The sequence below is a fragment of the Moschus berezovskii genome, chromosome 2, assembly GCF_049115385.1.
Source record: "Moschus berezovskii isolate FMDL1 chromosome 2, NW_MosBer_1.0, whole genome shotgun sequence".
NCBI classification, from domain to species: Eukaryota; Metazoa; Chordata; class Mammalia; order Artiodactyla; family Moschidae; genus Moschus; species Moschus berezovskii.
Genome location: NC_142461.1, coordinates 47562045 through 47584685, shown reverse-complemented (window position 1 = coordinate 47584685; position 22641 = coordinate 47562045). Strand labels below are relative to the sequence as shown.

The 22641-nt window shown below is 36.2% G+C and overlaps 1 protein-coding gene across 1 annotated transcript in view; it reads left to right on the top strand.

Annotated features, from left to right (window-relative positions):
- SGO2 (shugoshin 2) overlaps positions 1-22092 on the top strand; it is a 29529-nt gene extending 7437 nt beyond the window's left edge. Inside the window, exons 3-9 of the mRNA XM_055398146.2 lie at positions 2123-2298; positions 3303-3380; positions 5068-5153; positions 9623-9849; positions 10813-13947; positions 16285-16435; positions 20182-22092. Of these exons, the coding sequence (XP_055254121.2) occupies positions 2123-2298; positions 3303-3380; positions 5068-5153; positions 9623-9849; positions 10813-13947; positions 16285-16435; positions 20182-20197 (3869 nt within the window). The 3' untranslated portion in view covers positions 20198-22092. The remainder of the gene's footprint in view (positions 1-2122; positions 2299-3302; positions 3381-5067; positions 5154-9622; positions 9850-10812; positions 13948-16284; positions 16436-20181) is intronic.
- Positions 22093-22641: the final 549 nt, after the last annotated feature.

Below are 22641 nucleotides of genomic sequence, written 5' to 3'. Positions count from 1 at the left end.
AGCATTTGGATGATGGGTAATCTAAGGGTGGCTGGACTATACAGTGTGCTGTAGTGGGTGATTTTATATAACCAAAGCTCATCATGAGGGCACTGAGCACTTTGGAGATGGGGTTTCATGGATTGTGGAGCTAAGATGTTCAGTGGAAGGCAAAAAAAGGAAGGTGAGGAAAGTTCCCCAAAATAAATTTGTATTACTTCAGAAAATTATCTCAATGCTTCATCTTCATTTTAGCCTAATTGGGGGAGGATTCCTGCTGCTGTAGCACATGTAGAAGGTAATTATGCCTTGTGAAATAGCCAAGCCTCCTGAGTATCTTTAACTCATAGTTTTGATCCTTCCAAGGTCTCTAGGACCATCCTTTGTATCAAACCACTTTCTGTAGTGGCAGTTTGCTGTTCTCTTTGACAGGACCACTGCACACCCACTCTTATGAAGGAATACACTGAGTTTGAGAAATGTAACAGCAAAATGTTATTATCCTTTAGCTTCTACAAGTCCTGAACTGGTTCTAGTCTTATCACCCTTTGATATGTCAAAGGTGGCTGTCATCAGTGAGATATGTTATTAAGTGAAAGTGAAAGTGAAGTCGCTCAGTTGTGTCTGACTCTTTGCGACCCCACAGACGATAGCCTACCAGGCTCCGCTGTCCATGGGATTTTCCAGGCAAGAATACTGGAGTGGGCTGCCATTTCCTTCTCCAGGGGACCTTCCCAACCCAGGGATCAAACCCAGGTCTCCTGCATTGCAGACAGATGCTTTACTGTCTGAGAATAGTGGCATGTAAATCAAAATTGTGAAAATATAATTATGCTTTAGGTGTACTAAGGGAACACTATGTGTAAGGTGAGCTTTACTAAGGAATTCACAATTAAATTTCTTTGCTAAAAACAAGAAAGCATTCTGAATTAATTATATTTACATAGTGCTTGTAAAGAGAAAGGATCAAGTATAGATTGCAATAGATGCATAGAAATAAGAGGATATTTGGGGTAGAGCTAGAAGGTCCCACAGGGTTTAGATAATCTGTTCAACATTACAGTAAGTATGCTCCCTTTCACTAGAGGTTTTGAAAAATGGACTTTGGGAGCATTAATGTGTTCAGTTCTGGAGCCACAGAAACTGTCTCTAAAATTTTCACAGATTGGCCTAATTTCACAGATCCCCTAATTACTCTGGGACATCTTTAGTTACAGCTTGTCTATCCTACCTCCTTGTCAAAGATAGGAAGGAAGGTAGATCTACAAGTAAAAGATTTAGTTTTTGTGACCGATCTAATTATGTGGAATGCTGGAATACTGTGTCTATGTGTTCCCTGGTAACTCAGTTGGTAAAGAATCCGCCTGCAATGCAGGCAACCCTGGTTCGATTCCTGGGTCGGGAAGTTCCCCTGGAGATGGCTACTCACTCCAGGATTCTTGGGCTTCCCTGGTGGCTCAGTCAATAAAGAATCTGTCTGCAATGCGGGAGACCTGGGTTCGATACATGGGTTGGGAAGATTCCCTAGGGAAGGGCATAGCTACCTACTCCAGTATTCTTTCCTGGAGAATCCCCACGGACAGAGGAGCCTGGTGAGCTACAGTCCATGGGGTCAAAAAGAGTTGGACACGACCGAACACCTAAGCACAGCACACACAGCACTGTGTCTATACTGCTGCTGCTGCTAAGTCGCTTCAGTCATGTCTGACTCTGTGCGACCCCATAGACGGCAGCCCACCAGGCTTCCCCGTCCCTGGGATTCTCCAGGCAAGAACACTGGAGTGGGTTGCCATTTCCTTCTCCGGTACGTGAAAGTGAAGTCGCTCAGTCGATTCTGACTAGTAGCGACCCCATGGACTATAGCCCACCAGGCTCCTCTGTCCATGGGATTTTCTTATTCCTGACTCTCTATTCACAAACATTCTGCATTTCTCTCAACTTTTATTCATCTTCTATCTAGGTTTTATTTCTTCAGTTCCAAACTCTGGGTACTTTTTTTTCAAAACTACATCTGTGTTGTCATTCTCTTCTACCTTCAGGTAAAATTTACAAAGTGAAATCAGTTTCGGTCAAAATAGTTTTATTAAGAAATATGAAAATGTATTAAGATGTTCAGTATTAACTCTTACAATTTTTTTTACAGACAATTCTTCTATTTTCAAAATTTCTTTAAAGCATAACAACAGGGCATTAGCTCTGGCTCTTAGTAGAGAGAGAGAGAATTCTCGAAGAATTACAACTGAAAAGATGCTGTTGCAAAAAGAAGTGGATAAACTGAATTTTGAGAACACATTTTTTCGTCTAAAGCTAAATAATTTGGTATGGAAACTATATTGTGTTTGAATTCTGAAACTGTATTATTATAGAAGCTCCAAAAATGTTTTTTAAATCTGTAATTGGTGTAAAAAAATTATTGAAAGATTGTGCTATGTTAATGGACAAACTGTTAATGGGTAATGAAATAGGTGTCTGACTCTACATTCTGAATGTGTACTTGCTGCTCTGCAAACTAGTATAATACCTTGATCAACGTTTGATTGCTTATCATAAGCAAAACTTTAATATTAATATATTTTAAGAAGATTGGATCAATGCAATATGTAAAGCAATTATCCTTCAGTTAAAAATAAATTTTTAAAAATTAAAAAAAAGAAAAAGAAGATTGGCATGTTTTCTCCAGTGAATTGAAAAGGGGGAAGTTCTCTTGAGTGTGTTCCCTCAATGGCAACTTTCCACTGGCTACAAGCCAAGTATCAGTAGAATGAAATTCTGTAGTCATTGCTTTTCCTTCTGAATTCCAACTCTGTCCACAGATAGGGCAGTAAGCCAGTGCTCAGCTAGGTTACAACTGTAACTCTTAACTCCAGAGTGAGTAGAAGTTAATTTAAAATGGAAAAATGACTTATACTTATTGGAGGTGAAATTCCTATGACTGACAGCCTGTGGTCACTTGCCACATGATATATTATTGTGAGAAGATTGAAAAATGTAAGAAGGGACATCCCTGTTGGTCCAGTGGTTAAGATGCCACACTTCCAATGCAGGGGGTGCGAGTTCAATCCCTGGTCAGAAAAATAAGATCCCACATTCCATGTGGTGTGGCCAAAAAAAAAGGAAAATTCATAGTTGATAGCTCAAAAGTATTCAAAATATATTTGTGTGTGTCTGTATGTATGTCTGTGTCTATTTGAATTATACAGTGTAATACCTTTTTAGCTCAATGTGATCTCAGTATTTTTTAATTCTTTTCAACTGATGGTATTCATAAAAATATATAATAAACTCAAATTGTAAATGATTAAAAAGGTCTTTCTTTATTTCAGAATAAGAAGCTTATAGAAATAGAAGCACTAATGAACAATAACTTGATAACTGCAATTGAAATGAGCACTCTTTCTGAGGTAAGTAGAATTTATGCTAAATAGTGTAATATTTTTTAACATTCAGTTCAGTTCAGTCGCTCAGTCGTGTCCGACTCTGCGACCCCATGAATCACAGCACGCCAGGCCTCCCTGTCCATCACCAACTCCCGGAGTTCACCCAAACTCATGTCCATCGAGTCGGTGATGCCATCCAACCACCTCATCCTCTGTCGTCCCCTTCTCCTCCTGCCCCCAATCCCTCCCAGCATCAGGGTCTTTTCCAATGAGTCAACTCTTCGCATGAGGTGACCATAGTATTGGAGTTTCAGCCTCAGCATCAATCCTTCCAATGAACACCCAGGACTGATCTCCTTTAGAATGGACTGGTTGGATCTCCTTGTAGTCCAAGGGACTCTCAAGAGTCTTCTCCAACACCACAGTTCAAAAGCATCAATTCTTCGGCGCTCAACTTTCTTCACAGTCCAACTCTCACATCCATACATGACCATTGGAAGAACCATAGCCTTGACTAGACGGACCTTGGTTGGCAAAGTAATGTCTCTGCTTTTTAATATGCTATCTAGGTTGGTCATAACTTTCCTTCCAAGGAGTAAGCGTCTTTTAATTTAATGGCTGCAATCACCATCTGCAGTGATTTTGGAGCCCCCAAAAATAAAATCTGACCACTGTTTCCATTGTTTCCCCATCTGTTTCCCATGAAGTGATGGGACCAGATGCCATGATCTTAGTTTTCTGAATGTTGAGCTTCAAGCCAACTTTTTCACTCTCCTCTTTCACTTTCATCAAGAGGGTTTTTAGTTCCTCTTCACTTTCTGCCATAAGAGTGGTGTCATCTGCCTAGCTGATATTATTGATGTTTCTCCCGGCAATCTTGATTCCAGCTTGTGCTTCTTCCAGCCCAGCGTTCCTCATGACGTACTCTGCATATAAGTTAAATAAGCAGGGTGACAATATACAACCTTGATGTACTCCTTTTCCTAGTTGGAACCAGTCTGTTGTTCCATGTCCAGTTCTAACTGTTGCTTCCTGATAATTGAGATTAGTTACATAGCATCAAGGTTAGATTCATATCTTAAACTTTGTACAAAGAAATGAAGATAATGCTAATTTTAATTGGCTAACAGCAGACTGTTATTTAATATAATTGGTTATTAAAATTGTGTAAAAATTAACTTTTGATTAAAAGTAACACAAGACTACACAGCTCAGTGGAATACAGGATTAAACAGACTCAGAAACATAAAAGATATTAATAGAAAAGTAGTATTTCAAATTAGAGAAGTATTGGTATTATTTTAGAAGATAGACACAATTGAAAAACTCTTAGGGAAAAAAGCAGAGGTAGATCCTAGAGCCCCATGTTGTTCAAGGATCAACTGAATATGTAGAAATATTGTGCATGCACGGGTGTACATGGGTGTATGCATGGGTATACACGTGTGTATTTATTCATAAGCATAGAATAACGTTTGGGAGGTTATATACCAAAATATTAGTCGTGATTATCTTTGTGTGGTGTGATTAAGGATGAACTGTGTTTAACCTTATCACCTTATTATTCTCATTAAACTATTGAAGGCTGAACACAAGAATTGTTCCATTACTATTAATATCCTTGTATAATTTGGTACTTTAATGACAAACATGGTTTAATGAGATTAGAAGTTTCATTCATTTTCATTTTCTTTGTTCTTTTCAAAAATAGTTCCATCAGAGTTCCTTTCTACTGCCAAGTAGCAAGAAGAAACGGGTTAGTAAACAGTGCAGATTGACACACCTTCCATTTGCAAGGTAATTCCTTTACAACTTGTTTAAATATTGACTTGCACACTTCTACCTGAATTGGACTTTGAGTAGTTTTTATTTGATCTGCTTCCTTGAAACAGAAAAACATTTAAAAATAAATAATGACATACTCATCAATATTGTACCAGTGAAAGAAATTAAAGATATCATCTAATGGAATTCAGTTTTAAACTTTGAAATAATGTTCAGCTTTCCCATAGTTTCTAGAAAGAAAGCGGCACAGGTACACCTTGAGTTACGTGGGTTTGAATTACAGTGTTTCAGAGTACTTAGATTTTCATGTAACAGTCATTGTCTGTGTGTATCATACAGTGTTCAGGTTGCCTATTAAGGTAGAAATGAGATAGTTTGTGGTATCTTGCTACAGTAGGTTGTATTTCTAGGGCTCTAAGGAAACTTAACCATCAATTCAAAAACTATGGTCATCTATAGAATCCTGCTATTATTCAGTTCCTTCTTTTCCTCTGGGTCACCACTGGCCTCATATTTTTTGCTGGATGTATCTGATAACTATTTCTACCTTTACTATCTTGCATACTACTTAGACTTTAACTTTCATCATTACTATTCACCTGACCAAAATTCCCATTTCTTGAATAATTTGATTATAATCTTAGTATCCTTTCCTGGAGAATTCCATGGACAGAGGAGCCTGGAGGGCTACAGTCCATGGGATCACAGAGTTGGACACAACTGAGTGACAAATACTTTCACTTTTCACTATCTTAGTAAATACCCTATTTCAAACCTGTCACTTTTAAAGACAGTTATTGAGGTCCAGAGAGGTTAAATGACTCAGTGAGTTAATAGCATTGATCAGAATGGTCTTGTCTCTTTTAAACAGTATTCTTCTGTTACATAAATTACAGGTTTAATGCAGTTATTCAAGTGTACAAGTAAACGCACGTATGTATTGAAGTGGTATCTGTACCATAGTAAAAAAAAAAATGCTTATATCTATTGTATCATTTTCTATTCATTATAGTTTGTGCCATTGTTCTCTCTGTTTTGTACTAGTGCCACACTGCACCTGTACATTTTAATTAATTTAGTTTTAAAATGGTACATTTTATTGTCTTGTAGGTGCGCAGTTCTTTTTCAAGAAAATCTTGACTGTTGTTATACTTGTATTATTTCATATAAATTTATGAATTAAGTGTTAACTTTCCCTCCAGAAAACTTATTTTTTTTTAAGTAAAAAGTGCAAAAATCTTCAGAGAATGGTGAATGTCCACAGTGAACACTATGGTATAACCAATACTCAGACCAAGAAACAGAATATACCCAGTACCTCAGATATCTTTGTGCCCCTTGCCGATCACTACTCACCACCCACCCAAGGATAAATATTATACTGACTTTTTACATTGTAGAGTAATTAATTTTGCCTAGCTTTGAATTTCACATAATGAAATCATAGAGGATGTATGATTTTTGTCTCCGACTTCTCTAGGTCAGCATTGTGTTTGTGAGATTCATCCATATTGTCCTATGTAGTTGTAGATCAATCTTTTCTATTGCTGTGTAGTGTGCCATTGCATGATTTTTCCATAATGTTTTTATCCTTCTGGTTCTTTTTATTGTTGTTAGTTTTGGTCTCATAAGTAATTCTGTGTTTCTGCCTTTTGATTAATACATGTATACATTTTTTAGGTATATATATAGAATTGCTGGGTTTTTATGTATTTGGCTTTGGAATAATCTGTTAAACAAAACAGTTTTCTACAGGGATTATACCAATTTATATTTCTAACAACAATATATGAGAATTTTTATTGTTACGTATGTCCAACAACACTTGTTATTGTCCATCTTTTTCATTTTAGTCATGTGGGGAGTGTTATAGGTATTACACTGAAGTTTTAATTTCCCTGATAATTAATGAAGTTAAGCATCTATTTATATGTTTATTTTCTTTCTATCAGGTTATCTTTTTTTTTTTTTCCACAGGTTTGTAATAGTTCTTTCTATATACCATGTGTAAATCTTTTCTGCATTTCAAATGTTTTTTACCCTGTGGCTTGCCTCTTTACTCTCTTAATGGTATGTTTGGATGAATACAATTTATATATGTATATCTATTTGCACAAAATTTGGGACTCCCCTCTCCACTTGTTCTGTTATTTCTCTCATCACACACACTTTACAGTGCCAAAGCCTTTGTGTGGATCACAATAAACTGTGGAAAATTCTAAAAGAGATGGGAATACCAGACCACCTGACCTGCCTGTTGAGAAACCTATATGCAGGTCAGGAAGCAACAGTTAGAACTGGACATGGAACAACAGACTGGTTCCAAATAGGAAAAGGAGTACGTCAAAGCTGTATATTGTCACCCTGCTTATTTAACTTGCATGCAGAGTACATAATGAGGAACGCTGGACTGGAAGAAGCACAAGCTGGAATCAGGATTGCCGGGAGAAATATCAATAACCTCAGATATGCAGATGACACCACCCTTATGGCAGAAAGTGAAGAGGAACTAAAAAGCCTCTTGATGAAAGTGAAAGAGGAGAGTGAAAAAGTTGGCTTAAAGTTCAACATTCAGAAAACTAAGATCATGGCATCTGGTCCCATCACTTCATGGGAAATAGATGGGGAAACAGTGGGAACAGTGGCTGACTTTATTTTGGGGGCTCCAAAATCACTGCAGATGGTGATTGCAGCCATGAAATTAAAAGACCCTTACTTCTTGGAAGGAAAGTTATGACCAACCTAGAGAGCATATTGAAAAGCAGAGACATTGCCAACCAAGGTCCGTCTAGTCAAGGCTATGGTTTTTCCCGTGGTCATGTATGGATGTGAGAGTTGGACTGTGAAGAAAACTGAGTGCCGAAGAATTGATGCTTTTGAACTGTGGTGTTGGAGAAGACTCTTGTGAGTCCCTTGGACTGCAAGGAGACCCAACCAGTCCATTCTAAAGGAGATCAGTCCTGGGTGTTCATTGTAAGGACTGACGCTAAAGCTGAGACTCCAATACTTTGGCCACCTCATGCAAAGAGTTGACTCACTGGAAAAGACCCTGATGCTGGGAGGGATTGGGGGCAGGAGGAGAAAGGGACGACAGAGAATGAGTTGGCTGGATGGCATCACCGACTCAATGGATATGAGTTTGGGTGAACTCCGGGAGTTGGTGATGGACAGGGAGGTCTGGCGTGCTGCAATTCATGGGGTCGCAGAGCTGGACACGACTGAGTGACTGAACTGAACTGAATTCTGATCTTGAACTAATACTAACAAAACGATTTCTAACTTTTAGAAAATGTGGCACTGACTGAGGTTTGTAAACAGTGGGAAGCTTGTTCTTTTTCAGAGTGCCAACCTCTCTTCTGTATCTAGTTGCTTTTTGTAGACTTTCCAGTGACTTTGGGTAGTTTTTTATATTTCTTCTAGAATTTATAGCTTTTATGTTTGATAAGGTTGATTCCATAGTAACTATTTGGCCATTACGTGAAGCAGAACCTCTCCTCTGTTTATTTTTACTAACTTGTTTCTTCAAGTGGTATACACATTTCCTCCCAATGGTTAGTCTATTAATAGTTGCCTTTAAATATTTAACAAATATTTTCTATTTATTTTTATCATCATCAGTAATTTTTAAATATCTATAATTTGGCATATAAGGCAAAATCTTTATCGTTGGAGTCTATTACTTTTTATTCTTCGAATTCAAAACAGTCATAGTTAGGGCTTCCCAGGTGGTGCTAGTGGGAAAGAACCTGCCGGCCCATGCTGGAGACTTAAGAGACACAGGTTTGATTCCTGCATCTGGAGGAGGGCATGACAACCCACCTTAGGGATTTTTGCCTGGAGAATGCCGTGGACAGAGAAGCCTGGCAAGCTACAGTCCGTAGGGTTGCAAAGAGTCAGATGCAACCGAAGGGACTTAGCATGCATACACGCATACACTCTTTATTCTTTGAATTCGAAACATTTTTCTAATTATTTCTGTAGCTTTCTGTAATTTTTCCCCCATAGATTTAATTACTCTAGGAGTATGGCTTTAGTTTACATGGATACCTTTTGGAAACAGCAAATTTTTCAGCACACAAAACTTTACATAAAATTGTATAGGAAGAGTTTGGGGTTTTCCATAGAACTAATTACAGGAAAATTATAAATATTATACATGAATATTTGTAAGTATGTTTGAACTTTATTTATTTCATTAGTAGTATTATCCTAATAGCTCAGCCAGGGATTATATCATTTATCTCCTTTTGGAACCACTGGAGAAAAGAGGATAAGAAGCATTCTTGTTTTATTCCAAGTTATGTTCTATTAGAAACTACCTATTTCCTTCCTATAATTGCCTTCATTGAATGCAAAATGGTACCAGGGTGGGTTTGTGGTTGGCTCTTAAATAAATGGAATGTAGAAACAACTATCCATGTAATTTTCTAAATAATTCTTATAAAATACAAAATTACCCATTCATTCTTTCTTGCCCTTAGGGTTCCATTAACTTCAAATGATGATGATGATGAAGATAAAGAGAAAATACAGTGTGATGACAGCACCATATCAAAGACATCACCTGATAGTCCTTCTTTGGTATCAGCAAGACCAGTATCAACTCAGAATAATTTGAGATTGCCGTTTGTTAAAGAAAATGATCAGAATGTTTGTAGTGTAAATGATTCAGAACATGTTTCTTCTAATGTTGATATACTTCCCAAAGGTGAGATATTTTTAAAGTTCATTTTGAGTATCAGTATTAAATAGTTAACATTCATCAGATTTTCTTCTTGAGGGCTATCATATATAAACAGTTAATAAGTTAGATTTCTTATGTTACAGATTTACTAACTTATACCATTTAAAATTTCTGGTGAAAAACTTAATTTAAAAGTAAATGCTGACAAATGTCAGGTCCACAGTGGCTAATACTATTACTTTGAAAACAGTATTAGAAATGAACTGGCCTAAAGAGCTTTTTGTGGTATCTTAGCTTATGAATTAAAAGTATGTTATTTAGTTACATCCTTTCCTTTTCATAGATATGAAAATTGAGACTTTAGATAGGTGTAGTGACTTTTTCAAGATCATAACCAGTACTGGTAAAGCAAAAAATTGAGCCTGGGTAATGGTTGAGCAAGAAAAAATGGTGACACATATTTTTATGGTTTTTAAGATAATAATCCTGTGATGTAGTCTGGGTTATATACTTGACATAGAATTTCAGATTGGCATATGGAACCATAACTATATTGAATTTGGAGTTTGAATTATTTTCCATTCTAAAAATATATGTGAGTGTGTGTATATAATTTTATAAATTTTAGCTGATTGCTAATAACATTTTGACAATAAGCTTTATTAGAGTTATCACTGTTATTTGGGTTCATTTGCTGGCCTCCTCCCACTTAGAAACTTACATTAATGTTCATGGTTTTACTGCTGGCTATTCTCCACTCTACTCTTGAGGCCAAGGCAGAGTGAATTCCCAGTACATATTTTCTGTAGCTAGAAATGTAAAATCTGACTTATGACTATTCCAGACGGTTCTACTTTATTTTTTATCAGCATAGATTCTTCATAATTAAGTATCTAAACAGAATGCATTGTCAGAAATCCTTTCTCTGAAAGTAATAAATTACTTGTTACTACTTATTTCTGAACTTTGTTTCTCTTTATTTTACAGAAAACCATTCCCACTCAGACCAAAGTTCTAGGAGCTCTCTAACAAGTGAGAAGAAAAATGCCCAGACGATCAGCCACAAAAAAGAAAAGTCATCTCCTAGTAATGTGACTAAAAGAAAAAAACGTGTTTCATCTTGGGAGTCAGATAATCCTGCAAACAGTCCCTGTGTAACAGATTTAGATCAACAACAGGTTTCAAGTCCAATATTAAATTGGAATAATGAGATAAAAGTTTATACTAATGAAACAAATACAATGCAGAGAAACATATTGTGTCTTCCTGCCTCATCTGAGTCTTCAAGTGAACCTCCTACAAAAGGCATGAATCCACTTCAGGATAATGACTTTCAGTTGCAGAAAACTGTGTATGATGATGACATGGATTTAACTGCTAGTGAAGTCAGCAAAATTATTACAGTTTCAGCAGGCACTACGACGAAAAGAAAGAAAAATCCAGATGATTGTGGAATGAAAACTTTCAGAAAAGTGAAAGATCCAAGCTCTGAAAAAAAAAGAGAAAGATCAAAGAGACAATTTAAAAATTGTTCAGGTGTGAATATTGAGGAAAAAATTGAAAGTGGACCAGAAAGAAGATCTGTTGACCTGGATGGTGAAGGGGATTCAAGAGATCCAAATTTTATTTTCAATACTGAACAGCTGACTCAGTTGAACACGCTGAAGAAAATAACCCTTCCTAATGGCTTTGATCAGGGTGACAAACAAAGTATGCAGTGTAACAAAAAGAAAAGAATTCATGTAACAATTGAGCAAGAGGAAACATACCCTTTCTCCCAAAGTTCAGATAAATTCCCACAGGATAGTAAATTTGATTTGTGTCCGAGTTCTGTAGCTTGTAAGAAGAGTAAAGCTGCTAGACAGACATTTGTGATTCATACGTTAGAAAAAGATAACTTATTCCCAAACCAAAAGGTTCAAGAAACCACCTCTGAAAACCTAAGTGTCACAAATGAATTTCAAACAGCTTTTCTTTCCAACAAAGGTAATCCAAAGTTATGTGATGATGAGACCCAAAATATATTTGATTTGAAAAAGCATGTCACTGATACACAACCCACTCAGCAAAATGAATCAAAAATAAATAAGGTTCGGCAGAAAATAAATCGGAAAACAGAAATAATTTCTAAAATGAACCAAATACTTGGGGATAATACTAAAGATGTGCAAGGCCCAGGAAAAGGTAACTTTTCCTGCCAAACCCAAGAAGATAAAGAAACCATCTTTAGAAACCTAGATGTTTCAAATGAGTTTGAGAAATCTGTTCTTTCCACTGTCAATAATGGAAACCTGTGTGATTGTGAAACCCAGAATGTGTTGGGTTTGCAAAAGCAGATCACTGACACATACCCTGTGCAGCAAAATGAATCAAGAATTAATAAGACTGTTAGGCAGAAAGTAAATCGGAAGACAGAAATAATTTCCACAGTGAATCATTTAGATAACACAAGTGAGTATTGCCCAGAAAAGGGTAAAGAAATCATCCCTGAAAACCTAGTGGACACACGTAAGTTTCAAACACCCACTCTTTCTTCCAAAGACAGTAGAGACCTATATGATTATGACACTCAGAATATTTTGGGGGTGAAAATGTATGTTCATGATATACAACCTGCTTGTCAGAATGAATCAAAAATAGATAAGAAGCTTAGGCAAAAGGTATGTCAGAAGACAGAAATCATTCCTGAAGTCAACCAAATATATAAGAGTGATGACAAAGGCAGGCATGACCCAGAAAAAGGTAACTTACTTTCTCTAATCCAAAAAGATAAGGAAATCATCCCTGAAAACCTGGAAGACACAAATGAGTTTCAGATAGTTGACCCTTCCCCCGGAGTTAATAGGAACCTATGTGATTATGAGACTCAAAACCTTTTAGGGGTGAAAAAGCGTGTTACTGATACTGGGAAGCAAAAGGAATCAAATAAGAGATCTAGGCAGAAAGCAAGTCGGAAGACAGAAATAATTTTGGAAATGAACAGAAAAAATGAGTTTAACAGTAAAGGTATATGTGACCCAGAAAAAGGTGACTTCTCCCTAACCCCAAATAATGAAGAAACCATTTCTGAAAACCTAAAAGTCACACATGAATTTCATACAGTTCATCTTTCCACCAAAGATGATGGACATTTATATGATTATAAGACCCAGAATATGTTGGGTTTGACAAAGCATGTCACTGATAAGCAACCTACTCAGCAGAATGAATCAAATAAGAACCTTAAGCAGAAGCAGAAAGTAAATCGGAAGACAGAAATAATTTCTGAAATGTGCCAGATATATGAGGATAATGATCAAGATGTGCATGGCCAAGAAAGCTATACAAAAAATCTTGATTTTAAAATAAATAAACAAAGACCTGAAGGCCAAGCTGTTCTTAGTGGATACTGTATGGAAATCAACAGTGATGAGAAAGAAAATTGTGATGAAATTTCAAATCCTTATAAACCAATTAAAAAGCATGGGAAAGAATCAGACAAGGCAAAGAACATTTTGGCAAAAAGTGACAACATGCCTGTTTTGCACTTGACAGGTTCTTCACAGATGTCTGTCTTAGAACCAGGTTTAAAACATATTACTGATGAGGCAGATTCTGACACTGGAAACCACATGGAACCACATAGGAGTCCGAAGCTAAGCACTAAAACTCTGAATAGAAAGAGAGAGAGCCATTTTGTGGAGATGACGAAGGAAGGAGAGTGCCAGGTCAAAAAAGTAAATAAGGTGACATCCAAATCAAAGAAAAGGAAGACCTTCGAAGATCCTTCTCTGGATAGTCATGAACTAATGGAGATGATATCCGACACCATTCAGGAAATGTCAGTTGAACCTGATGACACTGTTAAGGGAAAAGAGTTGGAAAATGTGGAAACTGTCCAACCAGACTTTTACACAAAAATGTTGATATCTTTATCTCAAATGTATTCACCTAGCAGACAAGATTCTTCCCTTAACAGTGTTCTTGAGGGTTCAGTACCTTTGAGTATTTCTTCTAATAAAAATCTGAAAGAAAATTTTGTCCCAGAGAGCTCACCCATCTTTCAAGTAAGTGATGAGGTACGTGAGAAGATGAATGACATGAAATTTAGAGTCGACCAAAGAACACAAAGATCAGAAATAGGTAGGTCCTTACCCGAAGTGTTGAAGTTTTAAAGTTATATGTATATATATATTCATTTAGCCAGCAAAGCATTTCCTATTATAACTGATTTTTATGGAATTTTAAAATAATGTATAACTATGTAGCCTGATCTATAGAAGCAATATGGAGGAATTTAAAGAAAGCTTAATACTTTAAGAAGGTAACAATGAGAGTGGCTTGGACATTCATGTATTTGGCCTTAAGCACAAAGTTGTCTGATGATGACACTGGGCAGATGATTCCCTTTTTCATATTTTTGAAGGAAATTGAGTGTTTTAAATGTGGCAGCAGAGGATAAGATGGTTAGACACCATCATCAACTCACTGGAGATATATATATATATACCTGCTATATATTAGTCACTCAGTCGTGTCCAACCCCATGGACTGTAGCGCACCAACCTCTTCCATCCATGGAATTCTCCAGGCAGGAATATTGGAGTGGGTTGCCATTTCCTTTTGCAGGGAAATTCCCAACCCAGAGATCAAACCCTGGTCTCCTGCATTGCAGGCAGATTCTTTACTATCTGAGCCAATTGAGTAAATTCCAGGAGATAATGGAGGACTGAGGAGCCTGGTGTGCTGCAGTCCATGAGGTCATAAAGAATTGGACACGACTTAGCAACTGAACAGCAATAATGAACTGCCCTAGTTTGATTTTACCAAAGACAGTTGCAAATTTCTTAAGGACGGGCTGTCTCCAACAGCATACATTTAGTATGATCAGAACATTATTCTAGGGACTTTACTGGTGGTCTGGTGGTTAAGATTCCACAGATGCACTGCAGGGTACACAGGTTTCATCTCCAGTCAGGGACCTATCTTGCATGGCACTGCTGCTGCTGCTGCTAAGTCACTTCAGTCGTGTCCGACTCTGTGTGACCCCATAGACGGCAGCCGACCAGGCTCCGCTGTCCCTGGGATTCTCCAGGCAAGAACACTGGAGTGGGTTGCCATTTCCTTGGTAAAGCCAAAAAAAAAAAAAAAAAATTTAGGTGTTTTAGAGGATTAAAAATGAAGAATACCATCACCCTTTCCTCACCGATGTATGGAAAAGTACAGTGTTTAAACATGGCAAATGCTTTAATAAAAGCACACATGAAGGGATGTAATGATGGGGAATAGTTTTGGCTAGAGAAACCTGCAGAGGTGTCTTCAAATACACAGCACTTTAGGCCCTAAAAGGATAGATAGGATTTTTAGGTTTAATGTTTCTTTCTTATTTTCTCCAGTTATTAAAATAATGCTCATTGCAGAAAATTGAAAATAGAGAATCAGAAAATAGGAGGAAAAACCATCACCCAGAAGAACTGCAGTCAACATTTTGCCGTATGCATGCAGACTTGAATCTATGCATTTTAAAATATATATTTGAAGTCATACTATATGTAACATTACTTACCTCACTTTTTCCTCTTAACATTAGCATTTTTTTGTTATTAAGGACTTCCCTGATAGCTCATTTTGTAAACAATCTGCCTGCAATGCAGGAGAGCCTGGTTTGATTTCTGGGTTGGAAAAATTTGCTGGAGAAGGGATAGGCTACCCACTCCAGTATTTTTGGGCTTCCCTTGTGGCTCAGCTGGTAAAGAATATGCCCACAATGTGGGAGACCTGGGTTTGATCCCTGGGTTGGGAAGATACCCTGGAGAAGGGAAAGGCTACCCACTCCAGTATTCTGGCCTGGAGAATTCCAAGGACTGTATAGTCCATGGGGTCACAAAGAGTCGGACATGACTGAGCAATTTTCACTTTCACTTTCTTTTGTTATTGGAAATGTTGCAATATTAGACAATTCCCATATCAATTAAATTTTTCTACCAGAAGTGTAACATTTCAATAGATGTATGTAGAACACTAGGATTTTTATGGATAAGACTGTTGCAGGTAAAAGGAATACTAACGCAAAAGAAGTGCAAAGGTCTCGAGTTGCAGGACATTGTAGAGATTGGTAAGCTGTCTTTCACCTGTTCCTTGTGTTGCCTTTCATAGTGTGAGCAGTCATTGACATAGAATTGAATCATAAAGAATTTCTATCAGCCTAAATGATTTTAGTATAAAAATATTACAGGCTGCTACTTTGATAGTTTTTTTTAAATAGTAAGTCTCTTCCTCTCATTATTGTTAGGAAAAAAAACTGATTTACAGATAATTTCAGTGCTACTTTTATAAAATTCAAAGTTATAACTTGATTAAGTTGAAACATTTGATACCAATCATTTATAAACCAGTAAATATCCTATAAATATCCTATATATATTTCAATTTCTCTATATATACTATTAAAAATATTTTTGAAAACAATACTTTTTTCAGGTGTTAGAATGCTACAAGACTTGACAAATACCGGTTTTGTTTCAAATACGGCTGCTAAATTGGAAAGCAAGGTAGAAGAGCTATCTTCAGAGGTGCGAAGCCGAAGAAGGAGGTGTGCTCCTCTCTCTTTAAAGGAGCCAAGTCTCAAAGGGTGAGTGTTTCATTGACGTAGAAGTGATTTCAGTGTGGTGCTATAAAATACATGCTTTTAAAAGGATTCCTGCCTGTATTTGAACAGTTTTGAGTATGAATGACATATATTATTGCTGACATGTAATATCCATAGTATGATGTGGGTAAGATTTGAAGAAATGCCTTCTTTTAACAGGCTTAAACATTTTTTGTTGCCTGCAATTTGCAAACTCCTCGTTAATTGTTACCTCTCTTTATTTTCTACCTTGTCTTTAGAAGAATTCAGAGTGGTTTATATGTCCTTTAGTCTCAAAGTGTAACAGCCCTTTTTTTTTTTTTTAAACCTCAAACATACCCTCAAAGAGAGGGAAAAGTCTCCCCCAGCCACCCCCCGCCATTTATCCATCCCTCAGCTTTGAGAATTATCAATATTTTGCCATATTTACTTTTACCATCTGTTTTCTGTTGTAGTGTCTTTAAAGCATACCCCTAATATTGAGGCATTTAATTCCTAAAACACTTCTGTATAAATATATATCTAGAAAATAAGAACTTAATAAAACTGGACAACAGTAATCACAACTAGAAAAATTATCAGTAATTCTTCACTGTTATCTAATAGCAAATCCCTATTCCCATTTCCTTGATCATCTCAAAAATGTCCAAATGCCTTTTCAGTTCAGTTCAGTTCAGTTCAGTCGCTCAGTCGTGTCCGACTCTCCGCGACCCCATGAATCACAGCACGCCAGGCCTCCCTGTCCATCACCAACTCCCGGAGTACACTCAAACTCATGTCCACAGAGTCAGTGATGCCATCCAGCCATCTCATTCTCTGTCATCCCTTTCTCCTCCCGCCCCCAACCTTTCCCAGCATCAGAGTCTTTTCCAGTGAGTCAACTCGTCGCATGAGGTGGCCAAACAAAAATCCTATTTTTTCCAAGGATAAATAACTATTTCAGAGAACCTGATCATATTTGGGATGGTATTTTTAAAAGGATAGAAATATCCTCAAATTTTCTCTTTGCATTGTCTCAGTGTCTGCTTCTTTATAAAATAAAGACATTGATTGTTTTAACATGTATTTTAAAAAAATAACCAGCAGATGTCAGTAGTGTAAGAGAGTAAGCAAGAGAAGCCAGTCAAAAATGAAGGACCGAGGGCTTTTCTAAAAAACAGCTTTTTTGAGCTACAGTTCACATACCATATATTTCATCCATTTAAAGTGCACAGATCAGTGGTTTTTCAGTAGATTCACAGTCATGTACACCATCACCGCAGTCAATTTAAGAACACTTCTTCATTTCAGAAAGAAACCCCATGCCCTTTAGCTGTCATTGCCCTATCCCTCAGCCCTAGACTACCAACTCATCACCTAATTCCTATCTCTATAGATGTCTTCTTCAGCCTTTCATTATGAATGAAATCATATAATATGTGGTCTTTGTGACTGACCTCTTTCATTGAGCATGTTTTCAAGATTCATTCCTGATGAACATGTGTGAGTAGTATTTCATTCCTTTCTATGACTGAATAAAATATTCTGTTGAAAATACACCACATTTTACTAGTTATCCATTTGTCTGTTGATGGTAATTTACTTGTTTCCATTTTTTTGGCTATTATAAATAATGCTGCTGCAAACATTTGTGAGCTTTTGTGTGTATGTTTTCATTTCTCTTGGGTATATGCCTACTTGTGGAATTACTGAGTCATATGGCGTGTGTGTGCACACTTAAATTGTCATGTCCAACTCTTCGCAACTCTTTGGACTATAGCCCACCAGGCTTCTCTGTCCATGGATTCTTCAGGCAAGAATACTGGAGTGGGTTGCCATTTCCTTCTCCAGGGGATCTTCCCAACCCAGGGATCGAACCTGCATCTCCTGTGTCTCCTGCATTGGAGGCAGATTCTTTTACTCACTGAGCCATCGTGTTTGTTTGAGGAATTGCTAGATGGTTTTCCAAAGCTGCAGAGAAGTATCACGTCTTTCATCCCTGCTACCCTATTCCCATTATTCATACTTTCTACCCTATTTTTAATATCTCCCATGGATAACCAGTTCCTTTTGTTTCTAGGTTATGTATTTCTTGTGCACAAATAAGCAAATATGTGTATATCCTCCTTTTTCTTGCATAAAGGTAGTAAGTATACCTAGCCACTTTGGGGAGCTTTGCTTCGTATCAATTCATTCTAGAAATCACTCCATATCAATTTGGAGAGATTTTTCTCATTCCTTTTTACAGCTAGGTAATACTTAATAAATTCTTTTAAAAGAGCTACCTATTCTAAACTAAATATAATAAAATGCTCTTATGAATTAGTGTTCTGTTTTAGTTTAGATCTACTGGGCATGCAGATTATCTGGGAATCAGTTTAGTTGGTAAATTTTTAAAAAGCAAATAACACAATGTACATCAGGATAAATACTAAGAATAATAACAATCCAGTTGCCACTTTTTCTTTTTGGACTGGGAATGGCATGCAGCAGGTATATCATAGCTTTTGATAGGCCCCCAGTGAGAATAAATCCTGATGAAAACTGCTTACAATATGTTATGGAGTGGTCATCATAGGCATTGAGACTAGGAGCAGTTATCAGGAAGGTAATACAAATATTATTTAAAGTCTTTATCTCTTAAGTCCCAAAGAACTGAACATAACAAAGGGGATATTTTTAATAGTAAAAGCCCTAATCCACAAAGAATATATAATAGTAATATTATATACCAAATAGCATAACAACTACTTTCATGAAGCAAAAACTATAGGAGATACATAGAGACAGATAGAAATACATGAATAAATTTGTATGTACTATTCAATATAAAGCAAATAAAGTGGGCAAAAAAACAGTAAGGAGATGGAGATCTAAACAACATAATTAGTAGGGTAAATCTTACGGTTTACATATCAAACTCCACTCTGAGAAGAGAAAATACATATTCCTCTTAAATGTTCATGGCCCAATTACAAAAGCATATCCAACACCATGCTATGAAAAACATAAACCCACCAAGTAAGGTGTATTCCAGGAATGCAAAGTTGGTTAGTATTAGAAAACTTATCATCGTATACCATGTTAATAAGTCTAAGAAAATAAGGCATATGATTTTTTTCATAGATACTGAAAAAGCCTTTGACAAAATTCAGTAGTCACTCATGATTAAAATACTCAATAGACATTGAAGGATACTTTCATAAAATGATGAATTGTACTTGCATACCCTAATCCTAAAGCCAGTATCTTGTTTAATGGGGAGACAACAGAGATATTTACACTTAACTTAAGAACAAGTCAAGAATGTCCACTATTCCTGCTACTAATTCAACAAGGGATTGATGAACTCAATTAAAAATAGTGGTCACTTCTTGGGAGATGAGAGAGCTGTGATTTTGTCTCCCAAAGAGGAGCACCCTGGGAAGGAGCACACCAGAGGCTTGTGAGATGTGGTAAGAGTTTATTTCTTAACCTGGATGTTGGTGTATCAGCATTTGATTAGTTTTAAATTGTACATTTTCATATATTCTTATATGTATGCTAAAGTTCATAAAAGGAAATATATAGTAAAACATATAATGTATAAAACCTGGATTGATTAATTTCTCTTAAATCTCATCTGTAATTCCATCATAGAATATTTTAAATATGTGACACGGTTTGTGGTTTAAGGAATCTGCATTTTATTTTTATGATGCAGCAGTTTTCCTTTCCATACTGTGCAGCAAAAGCATTAGCTTTAATCTTCCTTTCTTTCTACTTTGCAGGAAGATGAGAAGATGAGGTGAATTTATACATTCTGGTTTTCCTGAATTCTCAAACCATAGCAATTCAAAACAGGGATCTAACTAAGATCAAGAAGATGAAAAGCATGATGAAAAGTTCTGTTGTTTTTTTTTTTTTCCATCTCCTGCCTTTTTGTGGAGTGTTTATTTTTATGTTTAGATAATATGCATAAAATAGCTATTTTGTAATATTAAGCACTTTAAGTTATTTTGGTCATCTTATAACTTATCTTCCTGCTCATTTAATCTCCTTTCAACCGAACAACCTTTAACTAAACAATAGCTATTAACCTTTTAACTGAATAAAATGTATTATAAATACTTTTGCACTGGTTATCTTGTTATACACCAAACTACCTTGTATTTTTTTTATTTTGTTTTTAAAACCATTCAGTAAATGTGAATGCCTATAAGATTTTAAAAGTCACCTTCTGCCCTGGCCAGTTCTCTCACCCTTCATTCTTCAACTTTCAAAATTACTTGTTTACTGTCAGCTGCTGCAATACTTCCATCATGTGTAATCTGATGACTTGGTTGAGTGGGTTTATCTCTCAGGTGCTTTTGAATTTGGTTTTTGTAACTTTAAAGATCACTTATTATTCCAGTATTAAAAAGTAGTAAATCCTATTCATATCTGAGATTAACAGACATAGCTTACTGTATTGAAATGATTAGTAAAAATCTATTCTGCCTAGATGGAAAAGCTTTCTTATATCAAGCAACTTAATATCCAGCAACTAAAAGAGTGGGCCCAAGAAATCTGCATTTTGTTTAACAAACACCTCAGCTAATTCTGGGGCAGACTGTCCTACCCCAAACTTTGAGAAACAGTTGTAAGACTACAGAGTCCCAGAGAACTTACTCATTTATCAACCCTGTCTGTTGAATGGAGGCTAGATGCTTTATTAAAGGAACAATTTACACTGGTTTAGAGCTTAGCACCCTGACAGTTTTTCCTTTCCCAGACTATTATTACTTTAAGGCTTTGAATCTCTGTCATTATCTGTTATTTGGTTTCCTAGTGTTTCTATTTTTTCCTCCTTTCCATGAGGTTTGTCTTTTTTTGTTGTTGTTCCCATGCAAATTATTTTTCATTGTATGTATCAGACTTACGATCTTTTATTGTTGGAACTCAGTCACATTAAGAAAGTTTTCGTGTTCCCAGATTAAGAAAGACATTTACCCATGGTTTCATTTTGTTTTGACATTTAAATTTCTGATTCATGTGGATTTTGTTTTATGGTGAGATATGAACACAATTTTTGACCTTTTCCCAAAGGATTGCCCATTAATTAAAAAGTCCATGTTTTCCACTAATGATTTGAAGTGCCACATTTTTCAATGTTGTATTTCCATATACACTTAAACTTATTTCTCAATTTTCTGTTCCCTCTACTAGTTTATGTCTTTTTTATGCCCCTCTATCATTGTCTATATAGGGACTTTAGGGAGTTTCAAAACTTCCCTCATGGAGGTTTTCCACATTTCTTGATGCCTTGGCATTCTTTTTTCCTGGTAATACATATAAATGGAATCTTTGAGTCTCTTTTCTAATTGATTATCACTTGTATATATGAAGATTGTTGATTATGTTAATTACTAAACTGTTATTGTTTATACTATTTCCCAGATATATATATTCATGTATATGAAAACCAGGCTTCTTTCCTTCTCCTTTCTCTCCAATTATTAGGCCTCTCACTGCTTTCTCTTATGTAACTGCATGCTGCTACCTTGTATTTAGTGTTAAATAGCAGTGAGAATGGTGGATATCATTGTCTTGTTCCTGATTTTCATAGGAATGCCTCTGGCTTTACCCCATTAAGTAAGATGCTGTGGAATGAGCTGGTTGTATATGCTTATAATCACATTAAAGTATTACCTATCAATTATTATTTTATTCAGTGCTTTTTTAATAAATTATGAATGAGTGTCAGATGACTTTTGGTGTTGATGGAGACTGTACTAGTTAGGGTTCAGCCAAGACCAAAACCACAGTTATCGATTGTTAATCATATTCTAGAGATCTGAATAAGAACTGAAAAGACAAAAGGGACTAGTGGTGTATAATAGAGGAAGTAACTATGGGAAGCACCCACCATCTCTGGAGCTGAGGGAATACAAAGAAAAGAATGGAATTATTGAAACTTAAAGACTTAGAGGAAGAGTTCCAGGACTCTAGGGGGAAGGTGTTCAAGAGATAACCTACCTTAGAAAAAATTAAATGTGTATCTTTGTTAGGGTATACTCTAAAAATTGTAAAGAAATCTTAAACTTTTATTCACTAATCTTATTGCTGTCATAATATTGATGTGGTTGTTTTGAAATAGATCTAAGGACAAGATAAAGCAATTATGTCAAGGTTTTAGAATCATGATTTTTGGCATAAGCAAAAAAGAGATACAATTTTAAAACCCAATAAGTGAAAAAAATTGAATCTGA